We start from the raw sequence: 22,835 nt of genomic DNA, 5'->3' as shown, positions 1-22,835 counted from the left end.
TTAAGCAGTCTTGAGTCAGGTTGTTTCGATGATTTATCGCAACTTGAGGTTCTGGATATCAGCAATAACAACGTGACAACATTGTCTAATAGTGTATTCAATGGTTTCAAAAATCTTAGTTACCTATATTTATATTCAAACAAATTAGATAATCTTGAGCCAGGTATTTTCAATAATTTATCACAATTAATGACACTTGATATCAGCAATAACAATCTCACAACTCTATCAAAGGATATATTTAGAGGCTTAAGAGTGCTTGGTTCACTTTATTTAAAGTCAAACAAACTAGATAATCTTGAGCCAGGTAGTTTCAATAATTTATCCCAACTAACTACACTTGAGATTAATAATAACAACCTCACAACTTTATCTAAAGATATATTTAGAAATTTAAAAAAGCTTCGTCAGCTTGATTTGAGTTCAAACAAACTACGAAATCTCGAGTTAGGTTGTTTTAATGGTTTGTCTCAAGTTGAGGAGCTTTATATGAGCAACAACAGTCTAGCAACAATATCCAAAGGTGTTTTCAATGGTCTTGTAAGTCTTCAGGACTTAAATTTAAACTCAAACACATTAAGCAATCTTGAGTCAGGTTGTTTCGATGATTTATCGCAACTTACGCATCTTTATATCGGAAACAACAGCCTGACAACATTGTCCGAAGGTGTATTCAATGGTCTCGAAAATCTTAGTTACCTGTATTTACATTCAAACAAACTAGATAATCTTGAGCCAGGTATTTTCAATAATTTATCACAACTATCTAAACTTCATATTAGCAATAACAATCTCACAACTCTCTCAAAAGATATATTTAAAAGTTTAAAACAGCTTTATCAGCTTAATTTGAGTTCAAACAAACTACAAAATCTCGAGTTAGGCTGTTTTAATGGTTTGTCACGACTTGAAAAGCTTGATATTAGCGAAAAGAGTCTAGCTACATCTTCTAAAGATGTTTTCAATAGTCTTGTAAATCTTCAAGACTTAAATTTAACTTTAAGCTAAAACGCCTAAATTAATTTTCATATAAAAATAAGAGTATAAAATATGGTTTCATTTAGTTTCATTAACCTCGTATTGAAAATGAAAGTCGTCAAGCAACCTATTACATACACAGTATAAATAAATCTTTAGAAATATATTTTCATTAAAAGACAAAGTAAATTGTTTTTAAATAATTTTTGTATCCACTTGAAATTTATCAAATTTAAATAAAATAAAAAAAAAAAACATATCAATTCAACTACCTTACACAATTATTAATTATTTTATCATGCATTATTCTTATACTACTAAATAAAAAAAAAACAAAAAATGAAAAATAAATAATAATACAACAAAAAGCACATGCAATTAGTTACGTGAGACAACATACCCTGTACCAAGTGGCCACCTGCACATCGAAAATAGGGGGTGGTGAAGCGGTGTCGTTGATATTGCCCAGGGGTATGTATTAAATTATCCAACACACATACATTTATTTAAATATGATTATTATTTTTTTGTATGTGTGTGTAAGTCAAGTGTTTTTGCATTTAATTATGCATACGAACACAAAAATTTTACACAAAGTGAAGTGATATTTAATCATACGCATGTGTTGATTGTTGTTGATGTTGTTGTTGATGTTGTTGATGAATCCACAAGCCATTGTTGTTGCGTGTTCCGTGCGTGCGATAACGATTAAGCGAAAATAAAAAAATAAAAAAAACAACACCATGGGTAAGAATTAAAACAATCTAAATAATTTTATAATATTATTAACTAATTAATTAACTATTTATAATTAAAGGATTTAATTATTAAGAGACAGTTTGAGAATAATATTGTTATGATAAAACAGCTAATTGATATGTGGAATTATTTTAAATGATTTTTGAAGTTTTCAAAGTGGCTGGATTATAAAAAATAAGTGAAAGCATTTACAAATCATTGCGGATGAGTTTGTGGTCATTGATTACTCGGTCAGTTATCAATAGCTTCGGACAATAACACTTAACCATAGTCAATGAAATTCTAAAATACATATGTACACGTTTACAATCGAAATACTACATGTGCATTTCGATTTTCGATAAACTATTCAATAATAATAATTTTTATTTTATACTTTTTGTAATATTAATTAGTAATTAAATTATCTATAGATTATTTTGTTTTAATTAAAATACTAAATAATCAACAACAAAATTCTCAAACTGTTGGAAAATAAAAATTAATTAAATGTAAAAAAAAAAAAAAATCATCTATGGATAGTAGTAATAAAATTTAAATATATATATACCAATGTTGATAAATATTGATATTTCCTGCAATGTAATATAATATAGGAAAATTGAAAAAAAAAAAAATAAATAAATAAAAATAGTTATATATATTTAAGGCTGAGATAATAAAAAAAAAAATTGTAAAAAAAAAGAAGGAAGCTTTAAAGGAAATGAGATGACAACGTGGTTAGTTTTTTATGAGACTTTTTGAGACGGATATTGAAAAGTGGATTACTTGGTTATTTTAAATATTGGGATAAGTAAAAAATAATAATTAAATACAAGGGTTGCTTTTTAATGTGTGTTTTGCTGTACCTCCTGGCATCCCGGAAGGCAAGCATGTGAAAAAGACAAAAATCATGATGATACGCGTGAAAAAGTAATACATTAATTATATTTTTACATATTATTATTATTGTTAAATTAAATATAAAAATTATTTATCAAAGCAGCGTGATGAAAATTATTAAAAAGCAATAAAGCAAATAATAAATAATCCAAAAAAACGAAAAGAAAAATTCAAAAAAATACTTGATTATTAATAAACTAATGAATTTAAATTTAAATTATAATTTTTTTTTGTAAAATTAAAAATTTATATTTATTAAAATTATATAATTGTTAGTTTGTTAATATTTAAAATGATATTAATTGTAATATTGCTTGTTGATATATAAAATTTGATAAATAAAAAATAAAAAATTACTATATATATTTGTTTTATAATTTTAAAAAAATAATTCATACCTTTGGCAATGATGCAAGACACTGTTGTTTAACATCCCAAACAAGTTGATCCTTGGGAAATTGAAGACACTTGCTGACATATAATTCTGGTACATGAACTCTTGCTAGTAATACACCATCGTCAATTGGTCCAGTATCATCTTGGCCTTGGGCCATTTGTCCAGTGTGTCCTCCGCTCATCACACTGCCAATTTCACTTGTCTGATTTTGATGATCCATTGCCAAATTAATTGTATCAACCACCAACACAATCACACAATATTATGCGGTCACTTCCTATCAAGGATTCACCGCATCACCTTTATTACCATCTGTAAATTTGAAAAAAAAAAACTATTTTAATTTTAATTCAATTATCTAAATGATTAATTTTAAATCATAAATAATAAAAAATGTGTTTTTAAATTTTAATTCTCTTTAAAAATACACGAAAATAATTTTTACAGATTTTATTTATTAACTTTTAATATAATAAATAAATAAACAATTAAGATAATTGCATTTTATGTTTTTTTTTCAAGTTTAAAGTGACCATTATTATTGCTTGTAATAAAATTGCATAATTTATTTTTTATATCAAGTTTATTTCCGTCTTGTAATACCAATAATTTCACAAACATAACGGTTATAAAATTTTAAATTTTGGTAGCTTAAACAAGTGTTAAAAATTTCAATATAATTTATATTTCGAATTTGTTTATATAATAAAAATATTTAAATGAAAAACTATGTTGTTTAAATATATATTTGTAATTTTGTTTGTCGTTTTGTTTTTATATTTTATTATGTAAAATAGTATAACGGTTTTGAAAAATTTTTTTTTATCCAATAGAAATAAAAGTAAATGCTCAAGTTGAAATTTTTTTATGATCAGTTAAAATATTTTATATATGCTTTAACATTTTATTGCACATTGAATTTTTAAAAGTTGGATAAATTTTTTCTTTTAAATATTTATAATTTTTCACTTCTACTTTCTTGCTATTTGTTGGTTTATTTTATGGACTTGTTTTTTATTTATTCAATTTTTTATTTTCTATTTTTCTTTTGGTAAATATTGGCTGGTTATAATCCACATCAAGATGAGTATTTCAACTTTAAGATGAAAAAAAAAAATTAAGTAGTTGGGAAAACTGTCGCATTTGTGGAGAATAAAAACTTGATGCAAAGCCAGTGGACAAGAGACGTGTCAAACAAGTCAGTAAAAAAAATCGTAAAAAAATTTTTTTAGACCGCAAAGTGATACGATTAAGGATGAGGTAAAAAAAAAAGTTGATTTTAACATTTAGATAAGTTCTTGCACATTTCTGATGACAAGTTTTATTTAAAAAAAAAATTATATATATATAAATAAATACTACTGCCAATTGGCTTGATGAAAAATATGAGAAATAAAATAATTCACATCTTTATTTTTATAAATAATATATTATTAATTTTTCTTTTTAATTTTTAAATTATTCGAGTGAAACATTCGGTGGTTTATAGTTGTATAAATTGGAAAAATTTTATGTGGAAAAATAAAAAATTTAAGAGGATAAGTTTATGTGATTATTTTGCAAAAGTAATGCCGCTTGAAATTTATTAAATTAATATATTAGTTGAGGTGAAACAATTGAGACAAATTTCATAGAGTAAAATTTTATTTTTCACATGAAAGCTAAGTTGATTGATCAAGTGACAATAAAAGCTCTACAAATTTTTTGACGCAAAATTAATTTTCTATATATTTTTTGTAATTTAAAAAAATAAATTCCAAAATTCAATTTGACTTTTTTTTTTAAGAAACTTTAATGGAACTTATGAAAATAAATTATTATTGAAAAAATAAAATTTATTTAGCATAAGTTTATTCAGGAAAAGGAAAATTTAATTATAAATATTGAAAAAAATAAATAAATGAATAAAACCTCGTTAACTTTTATGAAAGTATAATTGGTTCGAAAGATTTTTTTTTCTTGAAAAAAATAATTGAAGAAATAATAATAATAATATCAAAGGATGGAAAAACTTATTTTTTCTAGAATTAATATTCTTAAATTATGAAATTTTTTAATAGATTAATTTCAAATTAAAAAAAATAAATGGCATTTTAATTTTAAATTATAAAAAATTCAATAAATTTAATTTTACATTTTAAATATTTTTGTACCGATTATTTCAAAAGTTTTAAATAATATTTCAAGTTGTAATAATTAATTTATAATTTATTAACAACATAATAAAAAAATAATAATTATTAAAACATGTACACTTGATGCTGCAACGCATCTCATTGTGTTTCGCTGCACATGCTGTTGTAATATCGCTTTCATTTAACCAAATAAAGTATTGAATTCTCTTTAAATATATAATAATTTAGTGTATATATAAAATAACTCATTCAAAATGACTTTCAGAAGTCCAGCATGCATATACAAATAAACCGCCAAACACAATAACTTGACCCAAGCAATATATATCCAAAAAAAAAAAAAGAAAAAAATTGTTACGTTAACTTTCACTCAAAAGCTTTGGGCTATATGCAACGATCCTTCGAAGAAAATAAAAAGAAAACAAATTTTTTTAAATGAGATAAGACGATGAAAAAAATATAAATAAATTAATAAAAAAAAAATAATTTTTTTGATGCGGGTTGGTATAAAAATATACAAGTCTGTATATGGGTTTGAAATTCATATTACGTCGGCATTGTGTTTGGATAAATGGAAATGCATTTGTGTATATATTTGGACATTAAATTTATACATCTACATCATGACGAGGCTTGGAGTAGAAATAAAAAAAAAAATATAGCTCTTGCCTAAATAAAACTAAATTAAAATGAAAAAAATCAACATTGTATTGTCAAAGAATAACAGGTATATGGCTTGTCTAAAAAACATTCAGTGCGACTGAAAAAATCATTTATAAATAATAAATGCGGTTGACAGAAGATGAGGTGGATGCTTTTATCATATTGCTGCGTCAAGAATTTTGAATAAATAAATAAACCTTTTTTTCAGGAATTTTTAACGAGTTAAATCATCAAATTAATTTCTTGGAAATTATTTGGAATCAGGTTGATTGAATAGAATTCTTTTTTTTTTTTTTGAAAAATCATTTTATTGTTTTTTGAAAATTTAATTTAATTTGTTTGTAATTTTTAAGTTATTAAATTGTCTTGTGGATGGTGGATTTTAATTAGTTCTAATTTTTTTGACTATGATGGGGTCGAGCTATCCTCGTAATTTTTTTTCTATTTGATTGTCTAAGATGTAAGCTAGTTTATAAAAAAAAACTGGAATTTTTGAAATGGTCAAAAGGGGGTAGAGGGTTGATTTCAATTGTTTCCAATTTTTTTGACCACGATGGAGTTGAGCTATCCTCGTCATTTTTTTTTTATTAAATTGTCTGAGATCTAAGCTAGATTAGAAGAAAAAATGGAAACTTTTGAAATGGTCAAAAGGGGGTAGAGGGTTGATTTTAATTGTTTTCAATTTTTTTTACCACGATGGAGTTGAGCTATCCTCGTAATTTTTTTTTTATTAAATTTTCTAAGATCTAAACTAGTTTGGAAAAAAAAATTATAAGGATAGCTCAACTCCATCATAGTCAAAAAAATTAAAAACAATTAAAATCCACCCCCTACCCCTGTTTGACTATTTCAAAAATTCTCATTTTTTTTTCTAAACTAGCTTAGATCTTCGAAAATTTAATAAAAAAAAAATTACGAGGATAGCTCAACCTCATCATAGTCAAAAAAAAAAAAAAAAAATATATAAATGAATTTCGCATAAATAGACAAACACTTTTCTTTTTATATAAATTAATATTAATTAAATTAATTCTGTCTGTATGCCTGTATATTAAATTTAAATACAAAAGTCTTAATATTACTTTGAATTTTTTCTTTTTACTTTTAATTTTTTTTCTATTTGTATTTAATGAAAGTAGTCATTGTCAAAAGTCAGAATTAAAAAACAATATTTTTCATATGACAATCTCTTTTGTCATTTAACATGATACATCATAATATTATTTTATATATTCTTTGAATTAATTAAAATGAAAAAAATTATACATCTTCCGGTTCTCATTGTGTATTGTCTTATATTAAATTGTGAGAATATTTTAAATGCTAAATATGGAAACATGCAGTATTCAAAATAATTTATATTTTGTTAAATTTTTTTATTATGACTGTTTTTGTTGTGATTGAATTGACTGTAAATTTAAAAAGGTGTTGCTTAAAAATCTTCTTGAAAATTTAAATTCACATTTTGTTGATTAACCTTGGCAATGTTAAACCGCAGACATCATTACAATTATTTACATCAGACTGAGATTTACTCGTAACAATTATTATTAAATATATATACACTTTCATAAATATATTTTTTTTTTAAATGCAAATAGTTTTTACAATAAAAAAATACATTTGAATAACCTACTGACCGCATAATATTCCCAGTCGGTTTATGAATATACGTGTATGCAAGTAGGTGCGAAATATCCTGAAATATACCATTTATTTTCAAGGTCAATACTTTGTACATATTTTATGAACATGAAATATATGAAAACGAGTTTCCTTTTTTTTTTTTTTTTAAACATCTTTAAGAGTTATTCATGACTCAGGAGTTTAAAGATCTAAAAAACTTAGGGATGACTTTTTTTTTTTTTTTTTCATTAAAATATTTCTCAACACTTGTTGGAGAACAAAAAAATTATAATACACTTTTTTTTTTTTGGTAGATTAAAACTGACCATAAAATTGGGTAAATATAAATATATAATAATTTTTTTTCATGTTGATTCAACACTATATACAAAATTTGAGTTTAAAATTTTTTTGTATTTTTAAAAAATTATTTCAATTAAATTTTTAAATTAAAATTGTTGTAAATTAATAAATAATTAATTGAAAAATAAAATAAATGAAATTTTTTAAATGTATATTTATTAATTAATTGTTTTAATAATTTTTTTTTTTTATTTAATTAATTTTGTTAACAATAATTCATTATTCATTTTACAAGAATTTAAAAACTCATTTTTTTTTCTAACAAATATCCTCAGCCCCACAAAAACAATAAAAAATAATTCCAAAACTTTAACATTACTCAAAAATATATCAAATATAAATTTTTATTATTATTTTTACAATAAACCAAGTTGAATTTTTAACAGTAAAAAAACTCTGACCACTTAATGATAATAAATCCCAAAGAATAATAAAAAAAAATCACGAGGGTGTTTTTAAGGGAGTAAAAAGCCAAAATAAATTTTAAAAAAAATTTAAACTGCAATCACATAGTGTGTGTATGAATAAGATGAATAAAAAAAAAAATTAAAAAGATAAAAATGTTGTTGCATTGAAGCGGTGAAGGTGAATACATCAGTGACAAGCGGTAAATCATAGTTTTACGGCTGGTCGTTTATGTGGCCCTTATTTAACTGCGGTACTCATCGAAGAGAGAAAGAAAAAAAAAAAATTAAATTTTATATTTTCTTTTATTTTAAGAATATAATTTTTTTTTTTTTTTTTTGATGAATGAGTTTCTTATACATACGTATGTTTGGCGTGGGCGCGTTGATTTTTTTATGGACGACCGATAACTACCTACTTGGTAAATTTTTATTCTTCAAAATTTTAACATCAGTCTACCTACATATAGCTTTATCCCTTTTAGTTAATCGTCATTTTGTCTTTTAATATGTTTTTTTTTTTTCAAGCATAAAGCACACACACACTTTAAAACTTGCGGCAAATCGGATGTAATTAAAATCAAGGCCAGACTGCATAAATGGAAAACCAGTCGAATAATACTGAGAATGTTATTGCTGCTGCTTTGAAATATATGCTAGTCAATATATATATTATTATTTTTTTTTTTTTCAAATTTTTTATAGTACTCTGACAAAGGAACGTATAAATACATAACTATGGACCATTAGCTTCACAGCATATAGGCAGCAAGGGTTGATAAAAAAATTTAAAAAGAAAAAATGTTTCACAAATTTACGATCACGTTTGAATATTTTTATATATTAACAACATGTAAAGTATTTTATTTTTTCAATGCTTTAAATCATTCATTTTAATATTCTTTAAATAAAAATTATTAAAGTTTTTTTTTATGGGGAAAATAAATTGACATAAATATTTAAATTTTAAAAATAATTAGAATATTTTTGAGCTGATGATTTGGATAATGAAAATTATGAATTAAAACTTTTTTTTTTTTCATTGTTATTATTTCATAAAGTTTTAAATATTTTTGACGATTTTTTGTAAACTTTTAGAGGTGAGTGATAAATTTTTTTTTACATCGATGGCTTTTTTTTTCAAGTGTCCCCTTGACAGTCTCAAAGTTGAGTCGAAATTTTGGAGGGTCAAGCACTCAACAGGATCAGTGTGCTTCAACGCGGCTTTTAAAATAAAAATAAATTTAAAAAGGGAGAATCGAATAGAAATAGAAAAAAAGTTTAAAAAAAATATACATCAAATACATCCCCTTGTCAACACGTGAGGAAGTATTTATACAAACATGTTAAATTATTTTTTTTCTTTAAGTAAGAGTATGTATATAAATTGAAGTTAATGTTTCGTCGCAGGGGATTGACTTTTTTTGTACGTGACTTTTTTGAAAATCTAGTCTTCAAATATATAAATTAAGTCATAAACTATTGGAGTATTTTTTTGAAAACTATTTTGAATCAAGTCGATTTAATAGAATTGATTTTTTGAAAAATCATTTCATTGTTTTTTGGAAAAGTAATTTAAATTGTTTGTAATTTTTAAATTATTCAATTGACTTGTTATTTTAAGTGATAGTATCCTAATGTAGTTATTAAATTTTTATAATTTATTGTCGAATTAAAACAGTCTTTTCTTTGCTATAAATATTTAAACTACAATTATATTTAAAAAAAATCAAGCTGTATTTTATTTTTAAAATAATTTCGAGCTTTTTTGTTTGTTATTGATTCTTTAAATTGAAATATTTATTCAAGACGTTTATTGAATCACATATGACTCAAAATAACTTGAAATAATTACAAATTATTTTAAATATCCGAAAATAATTTAAAACAATTAAATGTAATTTTTTTATAATAATTTTATTTTAATCATTCTTTGAAAAATCAAATTAAAACTTTTTCAATTATTCAAAAATAATATGTAAATCATTGAATGTGATTTTTTATTGAATTCCATTTGATTCATTCACATTATATAATGTTCATGACTTTGAAGAAAACCCAAAGTCTTTATATAAATTTTTATACAGAGAGTGTAGAATAAAGTTGAGAAAAAGGAAAATTCACTGAAGCGTAATGCTTTCAACAAATCTATATACGACAAAGACAGCCAAGTTCATTTCTCTGTCAGTCCAAAATAAAATGTCGAAAAATAAACCAAATAAATAAACGGAAATAAAAATGAAGAAAAAGAAAATAGAGATAAAAATAAAATTTGTGGGTTTACTGTCTTGTCGTATCTGTCATGAAAATATATTTTCTCAAACTCTTCTGTTTTTTTCTGTTTCATTTCCCCGCGGGATTAAACCATCGAAAAAAAAAAAAAAAAATCATTTCACTGTTTTCCTTCACAAAAGACAAAATGCGAAAATTCAGTAATAGTGAAAGATACTAAAGTCAACCAAGCTCATGCTCATTCTTTTCCAGCATCACACGCGGCTTGTCGTTTGAACTTTTTATCATTTTTTTTTTTCCCCTTTAAAAACCAACTCCTTTCACGTTAAATAAAAAATAAAATGAGATAGACATATTGAAAAAATTCACTTGCTCTGTGTACAAGTCAATCGTAAGCCTCTTTAAAAAAAAGCTCACTTTTTTTAGTACTTAAAGCTTGTCAAGAATATATATGCTATAATTATTTTACAATTTAATTTTACACCAGGACAATATTAACATTTTAAAAATAAGCAAATATATAAAGTAATGGTGTTTAATGGTTTTGAAAACATAACAATAAGAAAGGCACTGTAAAATTACAGCAAAAGATTAGCTCGTTAAATTTTTTTTATTTTTTAAAGAGAGACTTCACTGAGAGAAGTCATTTCAGTGCAACATATCAATCTTTATTTTTTCTTGTATGATGGTTTTTTATTATTGTTATTATATCATTTAAACTCCCACACTTTTTAGTTATCTTGTTGCATTTATTTGCCTGTTTTAACGTATATATTCTTGTCATGTATAATATATATATTTTTTTTTTAAATTTATTTATTATTTTGAAAGCCAGAAGAGTAAAGTGTAATACAGTAATAGACCTCAAGAATCGTGATATTCTTCCAAGTTATTATTTGTTATATATGTAATTTTTTTTTTTTTTTATTTTGCCACTATACAGACAGCTGTGGTTGAATCGTGGCTTTCATCAATTTTTCATTTTTTTTATTTTTATTTATTTATTTATTTATTTATCAAAAAAAAAATATATATTTATTTTTTATGTGTCTTTTTAATGTCATTTTAACGCAATCAAGTAAATTTGTAATTTAATGTTTTTTATTTTTACTATTTAATCAATATCGTCACTTGTTTTGAGCAAAAAAGTTAAAAAAAAAATAGCAGAATTGTTGATAGAGCTGGTGCAAAATATTGTGGTTATTTAAAAAAAAAAAAATGATAATAATAATGAGTAAAAAATGAAGATAAATGTATATTGAAATGAAATTAAAAATTTTAAAAATAGTAAAACTAATTATTGCTTGATATTGAATTTTTTTTCTACCAAAAAATTAATTATATTAATGAAATTTGATGTTTATTTTAAAATCAATAAATATACATATATATTTTCAATTAAACTATGAAAAAATTAAAAAATAAAATTTAGTTTTTAAATAGAAAAAAAAAAATAATATAAAATTAACAATTTTCTATTTTCATTTTTATATATATAAAAAAAAAAATAAAAATACGTAGGTAAATTTATGTTTTTTTTTTCTCATGTTTACGCTGTTTAAACTACTCTTAAAAAAAATCAAAAGTGCATAAGTACTTATAGATATAACGTTAGGAAAAAAGGCGTATTCAACATGCAGAAAAAAACTAGACAAGTCATTTGCAAAAATTTTTTATCAGCTACCTTTTTTTATACCTTCCGGAAAAAAAAAAAAATATATATCTGGTACTTCTTTACTTCTATACTACGACGCTATTTATTTTCTTTGAGTAATTTTTTTTTTTTTTTTGATATTACAAGGGTAGTAGTCTGGCGTCGTGTGATGCGGTTTATATCGACGTCATGTAACAAGTAGAGTTGGGGTTGGTCTCGACGTTATATATTCGCATCACCCCTGCTGTCTACTCGTCCCATCACAAAAATGACTGAAGTGGCAAGGAGCGTTGGTCTGTATAGGATACAGTTACATAGACGACGAGAAAAAGCAAAAAATAAAAAAAAAGAAGACATACACGAAAAAGGGGAAAAAAGCTGTCTCGTGAAGGTACTAAAAAACAGGACACATTTGCAATGACAATGTACGACTAGATGCATATGTGTATGTAAAATAAGCTTTTAGAAAATAAAACAAGAAATTTCTTTCGTTATCATTATGATGCTGAGTATTTCATTCATTGAATTGTGAATTGTCAAAGAAAATAAAAGTGTTTCATTATATTTAGTTTTTTATTTTTTTTTTTATATTTCAAAAATAGCCATGTCACGTGCTGAAGGGTGCTACTGTATAATTTCAACCCTTGCTTCCGTTTTGGGGGGTAAGATCATATACGCATGTACTTTATTTAAAATTTTATACAAAAAAAAAAAACTAGTGTAAATGAGTAATGACAGCATGCGTGCGGCTCTCTCCATCGGTATGTCTTATGATAAAATTGACTTGACGTATGTACGTTCTACTCAACACGTCAAACAAACTCAAGATTAATGTTCGTCTTTATATATATATAAATACACTCATCCAAAATAGTTATATCAATCTATACAATAAAAAAGGAGAGAGAAAGAGAAAAAAAAATATATTTATAAAAATAAAACACACACTATACCTACATTGTATTTTACACATAATATATCCTCACAAAAAATAAACAAAAAAAAAAAACTCAATAATCAATTAACGAATTGAATAATAAATAAAAAAAATTAAATATATATACCACTGTGTTGATCACAAAGAACCATCACTTCACAATGAGTACATAAATACAAAAAAAAAAAATTATATAATAATCACATTTAAAAAATATAAATCAACACTAAAAATACGAGAAAAAAAATATGTAATGAGTGCAGAGGGAGCATACACCCTTTGTGAATCTCAGGTCAAAGGGTGAAAGCTTAAAAAATAAAAAAAAAAAATACTGCAAGCACTGGAGATGCAATAATATTATATAATAAATCAAAAATTAAAATTAATATAATTGCATGTTTATAAATAATATTTTAATAATAAAATTTATAAATAAATTATAACAAAAACGACAAAATTATTATAGCTTTGAGTCGATCGATAGATAACAATGAAACGTCACTGACTCAAATGTGAATTGACGTCTAGTTGTAAATGTTTGCGTGTGTATTAAAAATAAATAAATAAATAATTATTAATAATATATTTATAAAAAAAAAAATTTATATACCTATGAAAATTCACAATGAAAAAAATGTATTTGTTGATGATAAAACACTGGTCAATTTATCACTGTGTAATTGAAAAAAAAAAAAAATAGATAAAACACTTGTTTAAATGTAAAATGAAAAAAAAATAATTAGATTTATGTAATATATTTGAGATTAAAATGTAAACGTCAGGGGCACGGACAGAGGCCGTGCCTCGCGATCAGTCTTACTCGGGGCGCATCTCGATACTGGAAGGGCAGCAAGGGTAGCAGGTGGCGCCACGGCACTGACTACTGCTCCTGAGGTCGGGAGGCTGGGAGGCGTGGATCCGGTCGCCTGGCAACCACTGGAGATCGACCGGGAGAAATTCTATCTCTATTTCTATTTTTTTATTTTTTTTTCTCTCACAAAATTATACCACTACTGTATCATATCATCAACACAACCAAAATAACGTTCACATATAAAAATACATTTTGATTTTTTTTGTTAGTCGAGATTATTTATTAATAAAAATATTTAAAATATTTATTTAATTTTTAGTTTTATAATTGTTTTGTAAAATTCTGTAATTGAATAGTAAAATTTTATGTAAATCTGGTGGATAGAATATGTTGGGATATTTTTTAAAAGAATTATTTTGAATTGAATTTTAGAGAATGATTTTTGGTTTTTGTTTTTATTATTTTAGACAGTTTTAAAGAATATTAAAAGTGTTAAAATTGATATTGAATAATTGATGTATATTAATTAATTTAGAGAGAGAATTTATTTTCCTCTCTTCGGCTACATATTTTAATTTTATTTTAATTTTTTTACTCTAGTAACTAGCAAAAGAACTACAGCAAGAAAAATAGTTACGCTAACGGATAATATTTAGATTTAATTTTTAAAAAACAATGCCACGATTATAAATCGAAAAAAAAAAAATCTCAAATTTAATATAAGTGATTAAAAATTAAAAAAAAAAAAATTTTAGATTTATTTAAACAATTTTTTCAAAATTAAAATTATGTAATTAAAATACTTTTAAAATCACAACTTTTAAAATTTACCTAAAAACTTTATAAATAATTACAAAGATACATATTTTTTTTTTCATAATAAATATGAAAATAATAATATATGATTATTATCTTGACAACTTGAGTTAAAATTTTTCCAGTCAAATGTAAAAAAAAACAAGTTAAAAAAGTTTTGAAACTAATTTTTTTTTCTTCAATTTTAATGAATAATAAGATTCTTATTTAAAAGTAAGCTCAAAGTAAATTAAATGTTAAATATATTTATAAGATGTATATATAAAAAAATTAATTCAGCAATGTACTAATGGAATATCAAGTATATAAATATACCGATAAAATAGAGGTGAGATTAAAGGTCAAATTTAATTAGTCAATGTGATATTATTAAGTTCAATGTAAATTTTAAGCTTGTTCAAAGTATGAACTAGATTGGACTGGAGTTTAAACTGTTAAACTCGTGAGGATTAAAGCTCACTAATGAGAATATGTGGATGTTAAAAAATAAAAACTTCCATCGACCTGGTAATTTACTCGCTATATTCCCCGTCACACTAAAAATTCTTGTGGTTATATATAATAAAAAAAAAAAGAGGGATGATGCTGAGAAATACCATCAGGATTGTGTTGAGCTAACGGCGTTGGAAAAATGAAAATATTGAGAAAAAAATTAAATTTATAAAACTTGTAAATTTCTAGAAGCCTCAGGAGAATATCAAACTTTAATATAAAAACTTTTTTCTGAATATTTTCAGGGTTAACTAACAACAAATGATACCACGAGTATTTTTTATTTTTTACTTCTGATCTTTATCGACAATGTTAACATTATAATTTTTTATTTTTTCTTTTAATTTTATTTCATTTTCACGCGGACAGTTAAATTAAGTTGGTCATGATAATAATGTACATTTAAATAATATATGCAAATGTCACTTGCCTGCTCGATTTACTCTTCACCTTCTTCAATAAAAATAAAAAAATTTAATTTTACAATTTACAGACGCTCTTCTTCATCGAGCGACCCTGTTTTATTTATATTTTTTTTTCTTTTGATCAATCGTAACTCATCGAAATTGAAGTCTACGCCCAGCAACTGTAAAATAAAAAAAATTAAAAATTACAATTATAATAATGTATTAATTTAATTAATTATTATTATTTTATTTCAAATATATTCAATAAATGTTAATTGAAAAATACATATTTATTGATCAATAATATTTAATATTTAAAAAAAAAATTCATGAAATATTGGTTTAATTTATATTTAAATTAAATTGAGAATTTTTTTTTTTATTTGATTTATTGTTTTTTAAATTATATTTGTCATTAAGTCTAGACAGAAATTATTTACCAAAGCCATTGTTAAAATAGTACAAAAACAATGCGAAAAAATTCTTTTTTTTTTTTCTCAAAAGAATCAGATAAATTTGATCCGATTAAATAAAATCCTTGGAAAATTTATTTTTTATTTTTAAAATTTCATTGACTTTTTTTATCAGCAACCCCTAAATAATATCATCATCCTCGCAAATAGAAAAAAAATATATTATAAATTGAAAATATATTTAGAAAAATATTTAAATTTTATTTTAAAAATATTATAAATTCAATTTTGGCAAATAAAATTTAAATATCTTTTTCAAAATATTATTTGAATATCTATCTAAATATATATATTTTTTACTTTTGTTCAACAAGATCACATTTTTCTTTTTGTAACAATAAACCTGACAAAATTTTTGGAATATTTAATATTTCAATGCATCATTGAATAATATATCTATCGTTGACCCATGAGACTCATGTCTCGTAATTAAATGTGGCCCTTCCTGAGACCCCATATATATACGTAATATATTGACACACCCTGGTGTATCATTTACGAGGGCTTTTGACAATACTGACAAATAAAACAACAGAAGTTACACGAAATAAAACTAAATATGATTAAAAGTTAAATTATCAAGTTGTGAACAACATATGCCTTCTAAAAATTGTACGAAATACTGTCATTAAATTATTAATGAGAAAATAGAAGAAAGAAATAGATAACGAGAAAAAATAAAAAATAAATTATTTTAAAACCGACAGAGCTTATGAAATTTATTTGAATTTAAATATAATAATCATTTTAAAGTTTTCAATGCTCAAATATAGAAGACCCTGATATATAACAGTGTGCAAAGACACTTTGAGCTGCTCTTGAAATTCCCTCCAATCACTTTATGCCTCTATTATATAAAATTTTCATTCTCCTTTCCTTCTAATAAGCCTAAACTTTTGCCAAGTGCACACTTTGATGGAATATTTTGAATGATATCTTATTGAAATTATAATCACGGTTTTGTTCATTTTAATTATTTATTATTATGAAAAGAAAATTATATATACATGAGCTTTTTATAATACGCGCGCCTGTATCTATATACCTTCTAAAATGTTCATTGTTCATTGATTTTATAAACACAAGTATTATCATAAAAAAAAAAAAGAATGAATAAATTGACGAAAAATTTTTTTAATTTATTTATTTACACATAAATCACACATAATTCACACGTAATTTTTAGTCTAATAACATCAAGATTGAATGTTTACTGAAAAAGTTGTGCTACCTTAATATATCAATTTTAAAAAAAAATGTAAAAAATAAAAAAAAAAATTTCTTTTAAATTTATTTCTTCACACATAAAAAACACATAATTCGCACAAAATTTTAAGTCCAATTGCATCGAGATCCGATGATTATTAAAAAAGTTGTGCTAGCTTAATATTTACATTTTTTTAAAAAATGTAAAAAATAAAAAAAAAATTTTCTTTCAAGTTTATTTCTTCACAGATGAAAAACACATAATTCGCACAAAATTTTGAGCCCAATTGCATTAAGATCCGATGATTATTGAAAAAGTTGTGCTAGCTTAATATGTCAATTTTTAAAAAAATATAAAAAATATTTAAAAAAATTTTCTTTCAAATTTATTTCTTCACACATAAAAAACACATAATTCGCACAAAATTTCAAGCCCAATTGCATCGAGATCCGATGATTATTGAGAAAGTTGTGCTAGCTTAATATTTGAATTTTAAAAAAAAATTTAAAAAATAAAAAAAAAATTTTCTTTCAAATTTATTTCTTCACACATAAAAAACACATAATTCGCACAAAATTTTAAGCCCAAATGCATCGAGATCCGATGATTATTAAAAAAGTTGTGCTAGCTTAATATGTCAATTTTAAAAAAAAAAATATCAAAAAAAATTTTGTTTACTTGCTTTTTTTTGTTGTTTTTTCGTTGCTAACGAAATAAATAAAAAAATAATAGAAAAAGGCAAACAGAAAGAAATTTGTATGAGAGTAAGTGAGAAAAAAACAATGACCAATCAAATGTCCGGAAGACCGATGATGTTTGTCCTTTTTATATTAGGAAAACTAGAAATAACAATTATAGAATATATTTTTTTTATTTAGACATGTATACTAGAGTATTGCCAAGGTCGAGTATAATTTAGGTCGTAAATAAAAAAAAAATCTGCAAGAACAAGTTGAAAATTTTAATATTTGCAGGTGTTGTATTGAAGAATAAAGAGAAAAAAAGTGATCAATAAAATTGCAAGTACATATTATAATTAAATGTTTGAGATTTGGACAAGTGCGACTTGAAAATTGAAGCTTCAAGTGGATGATGAGTTTGATAAGTTTGATGGTGTATCAGTGTTGTTACGTCGTTGTCAATTGACACGAGACGCATGCCAGTGTCGTCAAGGGTGATGCTGATCGATCTTCCAACCCGGTTGTCTAATATCAATACAGGCTAAAATATTCTATCCAAAAATGTAAATTGTCGCATGACAAGTAGGCATATGTAAGTGTGCATTTAATTTATAATAATAATAACAATACAAAAATTTTGTTTGACATATAATTTAACAATTGCAGTACATTTGTTTATTTAAAGAAAAAAATAGTAAAAAATGTTGGCTATTTTTAATTTTTTTTCTATAATATTTATAATTAAATTAACAATCACCAGTAATTTTTTCTATAATTTTCTGGACAGATTTAAAGAGCGAGGACCGTAAATAATATTCAAAAAAAATATAATTAAAATTTTCTATTTGAATTTAGTTGATGAAAATTTAAAGGCACATTTTTAATTTATCCTAAAAACAAGCTTTTATTAAAATTGTTCTTTTTTAATTTTTGACAATTGAAATAATTGAAAAATTATTAAAATTATTGATAATGGAAATTATTTATAATCAAAAAATTAGAGCGGAAATGTTTTAAAAAAAAAAAATAGATATTTAAATACATCAGGGGGATTAATGAATGACAAGGCCATTTTTATAAAATAGATGATGATGATGTTGATTGAAAATTTTAAATTTATTGGGAAGGCACATTTGACCTCGATCTCAGGTGCAATGTTCATCAGCAACAGTCTACATGACGATGGGGAATACTTGTCCCTTCCATATCATTTTTTTTTTTTTTTTTTTATACTAATAATTTATACAGGATGTGACGTTTAGCTCTATTTGCCTTGTTAACTAGAAATCATTATAGTTTGCAGCACTTAACATCTGATGCCTTGGATTTTTTTTATTTTTTTTTTAAACCCAGTCACTCTCTTCAATTTGCAATATATTTTTATAAAATAAAATATATAAATTTAATTTATTAATTTTATATATTTCATTTACTCCTTTTTCATTATCATAACATCTCAAAATGAGTCCATTTAAATTGAATTTATCGTCAATATAATATCTAATTAAATTAAATGCAAAAAAAAACAATTTAATAAAATAATGTGTTGTTTTTTCACGTTTAAAATAGATAATAATTATTTTACGTATACTTGAATGAAAAAAATAAAAATATATATACAAGATCATTTAATTTATACTACTATATTATTATATTTATATAATAAAAAAAAAAAAAAATGATAATTTCATTTGATATTAAATTAATTTTTATGACTCAAAGATGATAGTAGAGATTGAGTTGTTATATTGTAATGAAAAATAAAATATAAAAACATGAAATAATAATATTAATAACAATAATAATAATCATAATAATAATAATCAAAGAGCTCATTAAATGACCACCCTGTGATGTCAAGTCAACGTTTTCAAGAAACACGATAATGTCAATTAATTTAAAGACCCTCCCCAGGAGTGGCAGAATTGAGTTAAAGAAAGAGCATCAAATGAGAATGAAAATAAATAAATAAAAAATTTATTTACACGTGGGTAGAAAAAATAAATAAATAATAAAAGAAAAATAAATAAAAATAATTTGTGATTAGCAAAAGGATGCACATACCGTTAGACATATATTTTTCAATATAAAATATATATTGTTGAGAGTGAAAAGAAAAATATACTGGCATTATAATCAGTGCCAGTTATTCTAATTTTAAATTATGTCGGTGCAATCGTTTGTCCCAACTCATGCTGGTTTTTTATAGGAGCTGGATGATATAACTGGACAAGACGATGGTCACAAAGTTAATAAAAATTGTTGGTAAACCCACACAGGCATACAGTATTTATTTGATATCATAAATATATAAAAATATATATAAAAATTTATTAACTTTTTTTTGTTATTTCGACAATAATAATGAGGATTAAAAATATATTATTTGAAATTTAATTTAATTAGTATTTAATAATATAATTTTTAAAATTAAAAAAAACTTAAATTAAATTAAGGGTTCAATTTTTATAAAATCGAAATTTAATTGTTCAGCATGATGGTGATTTTTTGTTTAAATATTTATATTTATTTATGATTTTTTTGTTGTTGCACATATGTGTACAATTCGAGCAATTAAAAAAAAATTTTAAAAATGTATTTTATCGGATTTGAATGAGAGTAAAAACGATCGAGTATAAAAATTTTATAGAAAAAAAAATAAAATAAAAATAGACACAGATTGTTCATAGGGTCGGTTGGATAATGTTGGATCCTTTCATTATATTCTCATGACCTCGCATCTGACCACTTGCCTGATTCACTTTATATATTTTTTTTCATCTAATGACTGTTTGGTTCTCTTCTTTAATCTTACCTTCGCACCATGACGAAAATAATAATTATTACTGTTCATTTTATCGCGTGTTAATAATTTCATCTTTTAATTTTTTTTTTTTTAATAATAATAGAAATATATTGTTTAAACAATAATTTATTCAAATATAATATTTTTTTTTTGTATAATAATAGTATCAATGAAACATTGCAATTGTTGTAAATATTATTTAAAATTTTTAAATGAATTTTTGTCATTTTTTTAAATCAATGCAGGTGTTTTAATCGATGACATAATTTGTGCAGATTTAGATCATTGAAAAGCACTTTATATAAATATTCACTTGACCTAAAAAAAATATAAAAATCACTCAACAATGTAGGTCAGTTTAATAGCAACAAAAGCACTATAATTAAAAAGAAAAAAAACATGAATAACATGATGATGAAGACTTTGATTTCAATGGCTTGCACCAATTTTTTGTTCTATATATTTTTATTTATTTCTATATGGCAATATATAAATGCAGATGTATATTTTGTATATATGATATTTGATGCCTCAACAGTTTGCTCTCATATTCTGATCACGTGTCTGGCATATTTCCAAAAAAATCATGTACCTCTAGATATTTTATTGTAAAAGATAAATGAGATGGTACATCCTTCTCTTGTCGAAAGCTTTTAAGGGTCAGTGCCACATGTTATTCAACTGCAAATTCAACTACTCTACATGAAAATCCATTAGCAGCAAAAAAATTTAAATAATTTTTTTTATTTTCCTTAATTAATTTTAAAAAATTTAAAATTATTTATGATAATTTATTAATACAATTATATAAATTGTTTTTAATTGAAAAAAAAATTATTTTTGTTGAAAATAAAAACATAAAAATCTATCAAGAAAAAAATTGAGATAATAAATAAATTTAATTGTAAAATTATCAACAAAAATAAGATAAATAATTTATTGATAATTTATTGATAATTAATTAGTAAATACTTGTTAATAATTTATTAAAAACGAATTTCATTGAAAAAAATTCTTTTTTTTTTTTAAATAAATTTATTTAACATGAATTTTATTTAGCTGTTTTATAAAATTATATTAACAAATTATCAGTAGCAATAACAGAAGTATATATTGAATAATATTAACGTGCGTGTTGTCTTATTTATTTGTACAAACTCATCATATAAAATATATTGTGTTGCAGCAGCAGCAGCAGCATGTACTTGCCGCAAGCACTTTTCTTCCTGGCAAAATAATATTTGAAAAATAAAAGCTGGTGTGTATGCATTATGATAGATGTAAAAAAAAAACAACAAAAACAACAACAACAACAACAACCAGAAAGATATTCACTGAAAAGTAAATAAATAAATAAGATAATCATAAACATAAATACAAATCAATTGAAAAAAAAAAAAATTAAAATAATATAATAATAAAAAGGGTCAAAGAAAAAGCACTTGGATTTTAGTAATAAAAGTATTAAAAAATAAAAGACGAGTATAGAATAGACGTGTATATTTATTTTTATATTATATATAAAAAGGGCTAATTCCTGGATGAACATTAACGACTTATATACCAGCTACTTATCATGATTAACATCCCGTGGAGATTGGCGCCTCGGAATAAATCTAAGACGCAATTTTTAATAATTTCCGCAATAACCATAACCTTGGTGACTTCCCACGCCTTGTGCACGACGATTTTGCAATCTTTTTTTTTCATTTATATATATTTTATTCAAAGCGAATCGTTCAGTTGAATCCTCGTTATTTCGCATCAACAACACCACCGCCCATTGCGTTATCGATGCATTTCAATATGCGATAGAGTCATATAGAAATATACCATCAATATATATTCTTTTTATAGTTATTGTTTAGGGTTTTATAATTTTATACAATTGTATATTTATTAGTAAATTAATACTGAAAAAAAAATTTAAGCTGTAAATTGATTAAATGTCTGAATTTTTTTATTCATGACAGATATTTTAAATTTTATTAAAAAAAACATTCTTCTTTTTGTTATAAATTAATTATATATAGCTGAATTTTTTTTTTGCCGATGAAATAAATACCTATGATATTTAAAAAAGGAAAAAAAAAAGTACAGTATATTTTAA

General features: G+C 23.6%; 1 protein-coding gene across 8 annotated transcripts in view; it reads right to left on the bottom strand.

Annotated features, from left to right (window-relative positions):
- Positions 1-22,835, bottom strand: part of LOC122859028 (SH3 and multiple ankyrin repeat domains protein 3-like) — a 107,513-nt gene that overhangs the window by 28,204 nt on the left and 56,474 nt on the right. For 3 of the 8 annotated variants that reach the window (XM_044162353.1, XM_044162360.1, XM_044162357.1), the window contains exons 3-5: positions 15,583-15,738; positions 3,018-3,328; positions 1,379-1,396 (exon numbers count right to left, since the gene is read on the bottom strand). In XM_044162353.1, coding sequence (XP_044018288.1) covers positions 1,379-1,396; positions 3,018-3,236 — 237 coding nt within the window. In that variant the 5' untranslated portion in view covers positions 3,237-3,328; positions 15,583-15,738. Of the gene's footprint in view, positions 1-1,378; positions 1,399-3,016; positions 3,329-13,640; positions 13,869-15,582; positions 15,739-22,835 lie in introns of those variants that run through there. The other 5 variants (XM_044162354.1, XM_044162358.1, XM_044162359.1 and 2 more) reach the window with 3 other exon arrangements.

Source organism: Aphidius gifuensis, linkage group LG6 (assembly GCF_014905175.1).
Source record: "Aphidius gifuensis isolate YNYX2018 linkage group LG6, ASM1490517v1, whole genome shotgun sequence".
Taxonomy (NCBI): Eukaryota; Metazoa; Arthropoda; class Insecta; order Hymenoptera; family Braconidae; genus Aphidius; species Aphidius gifuensis.
This window is presented reverse-complemented; position numbering and strand designations above follow the sequence as displayed.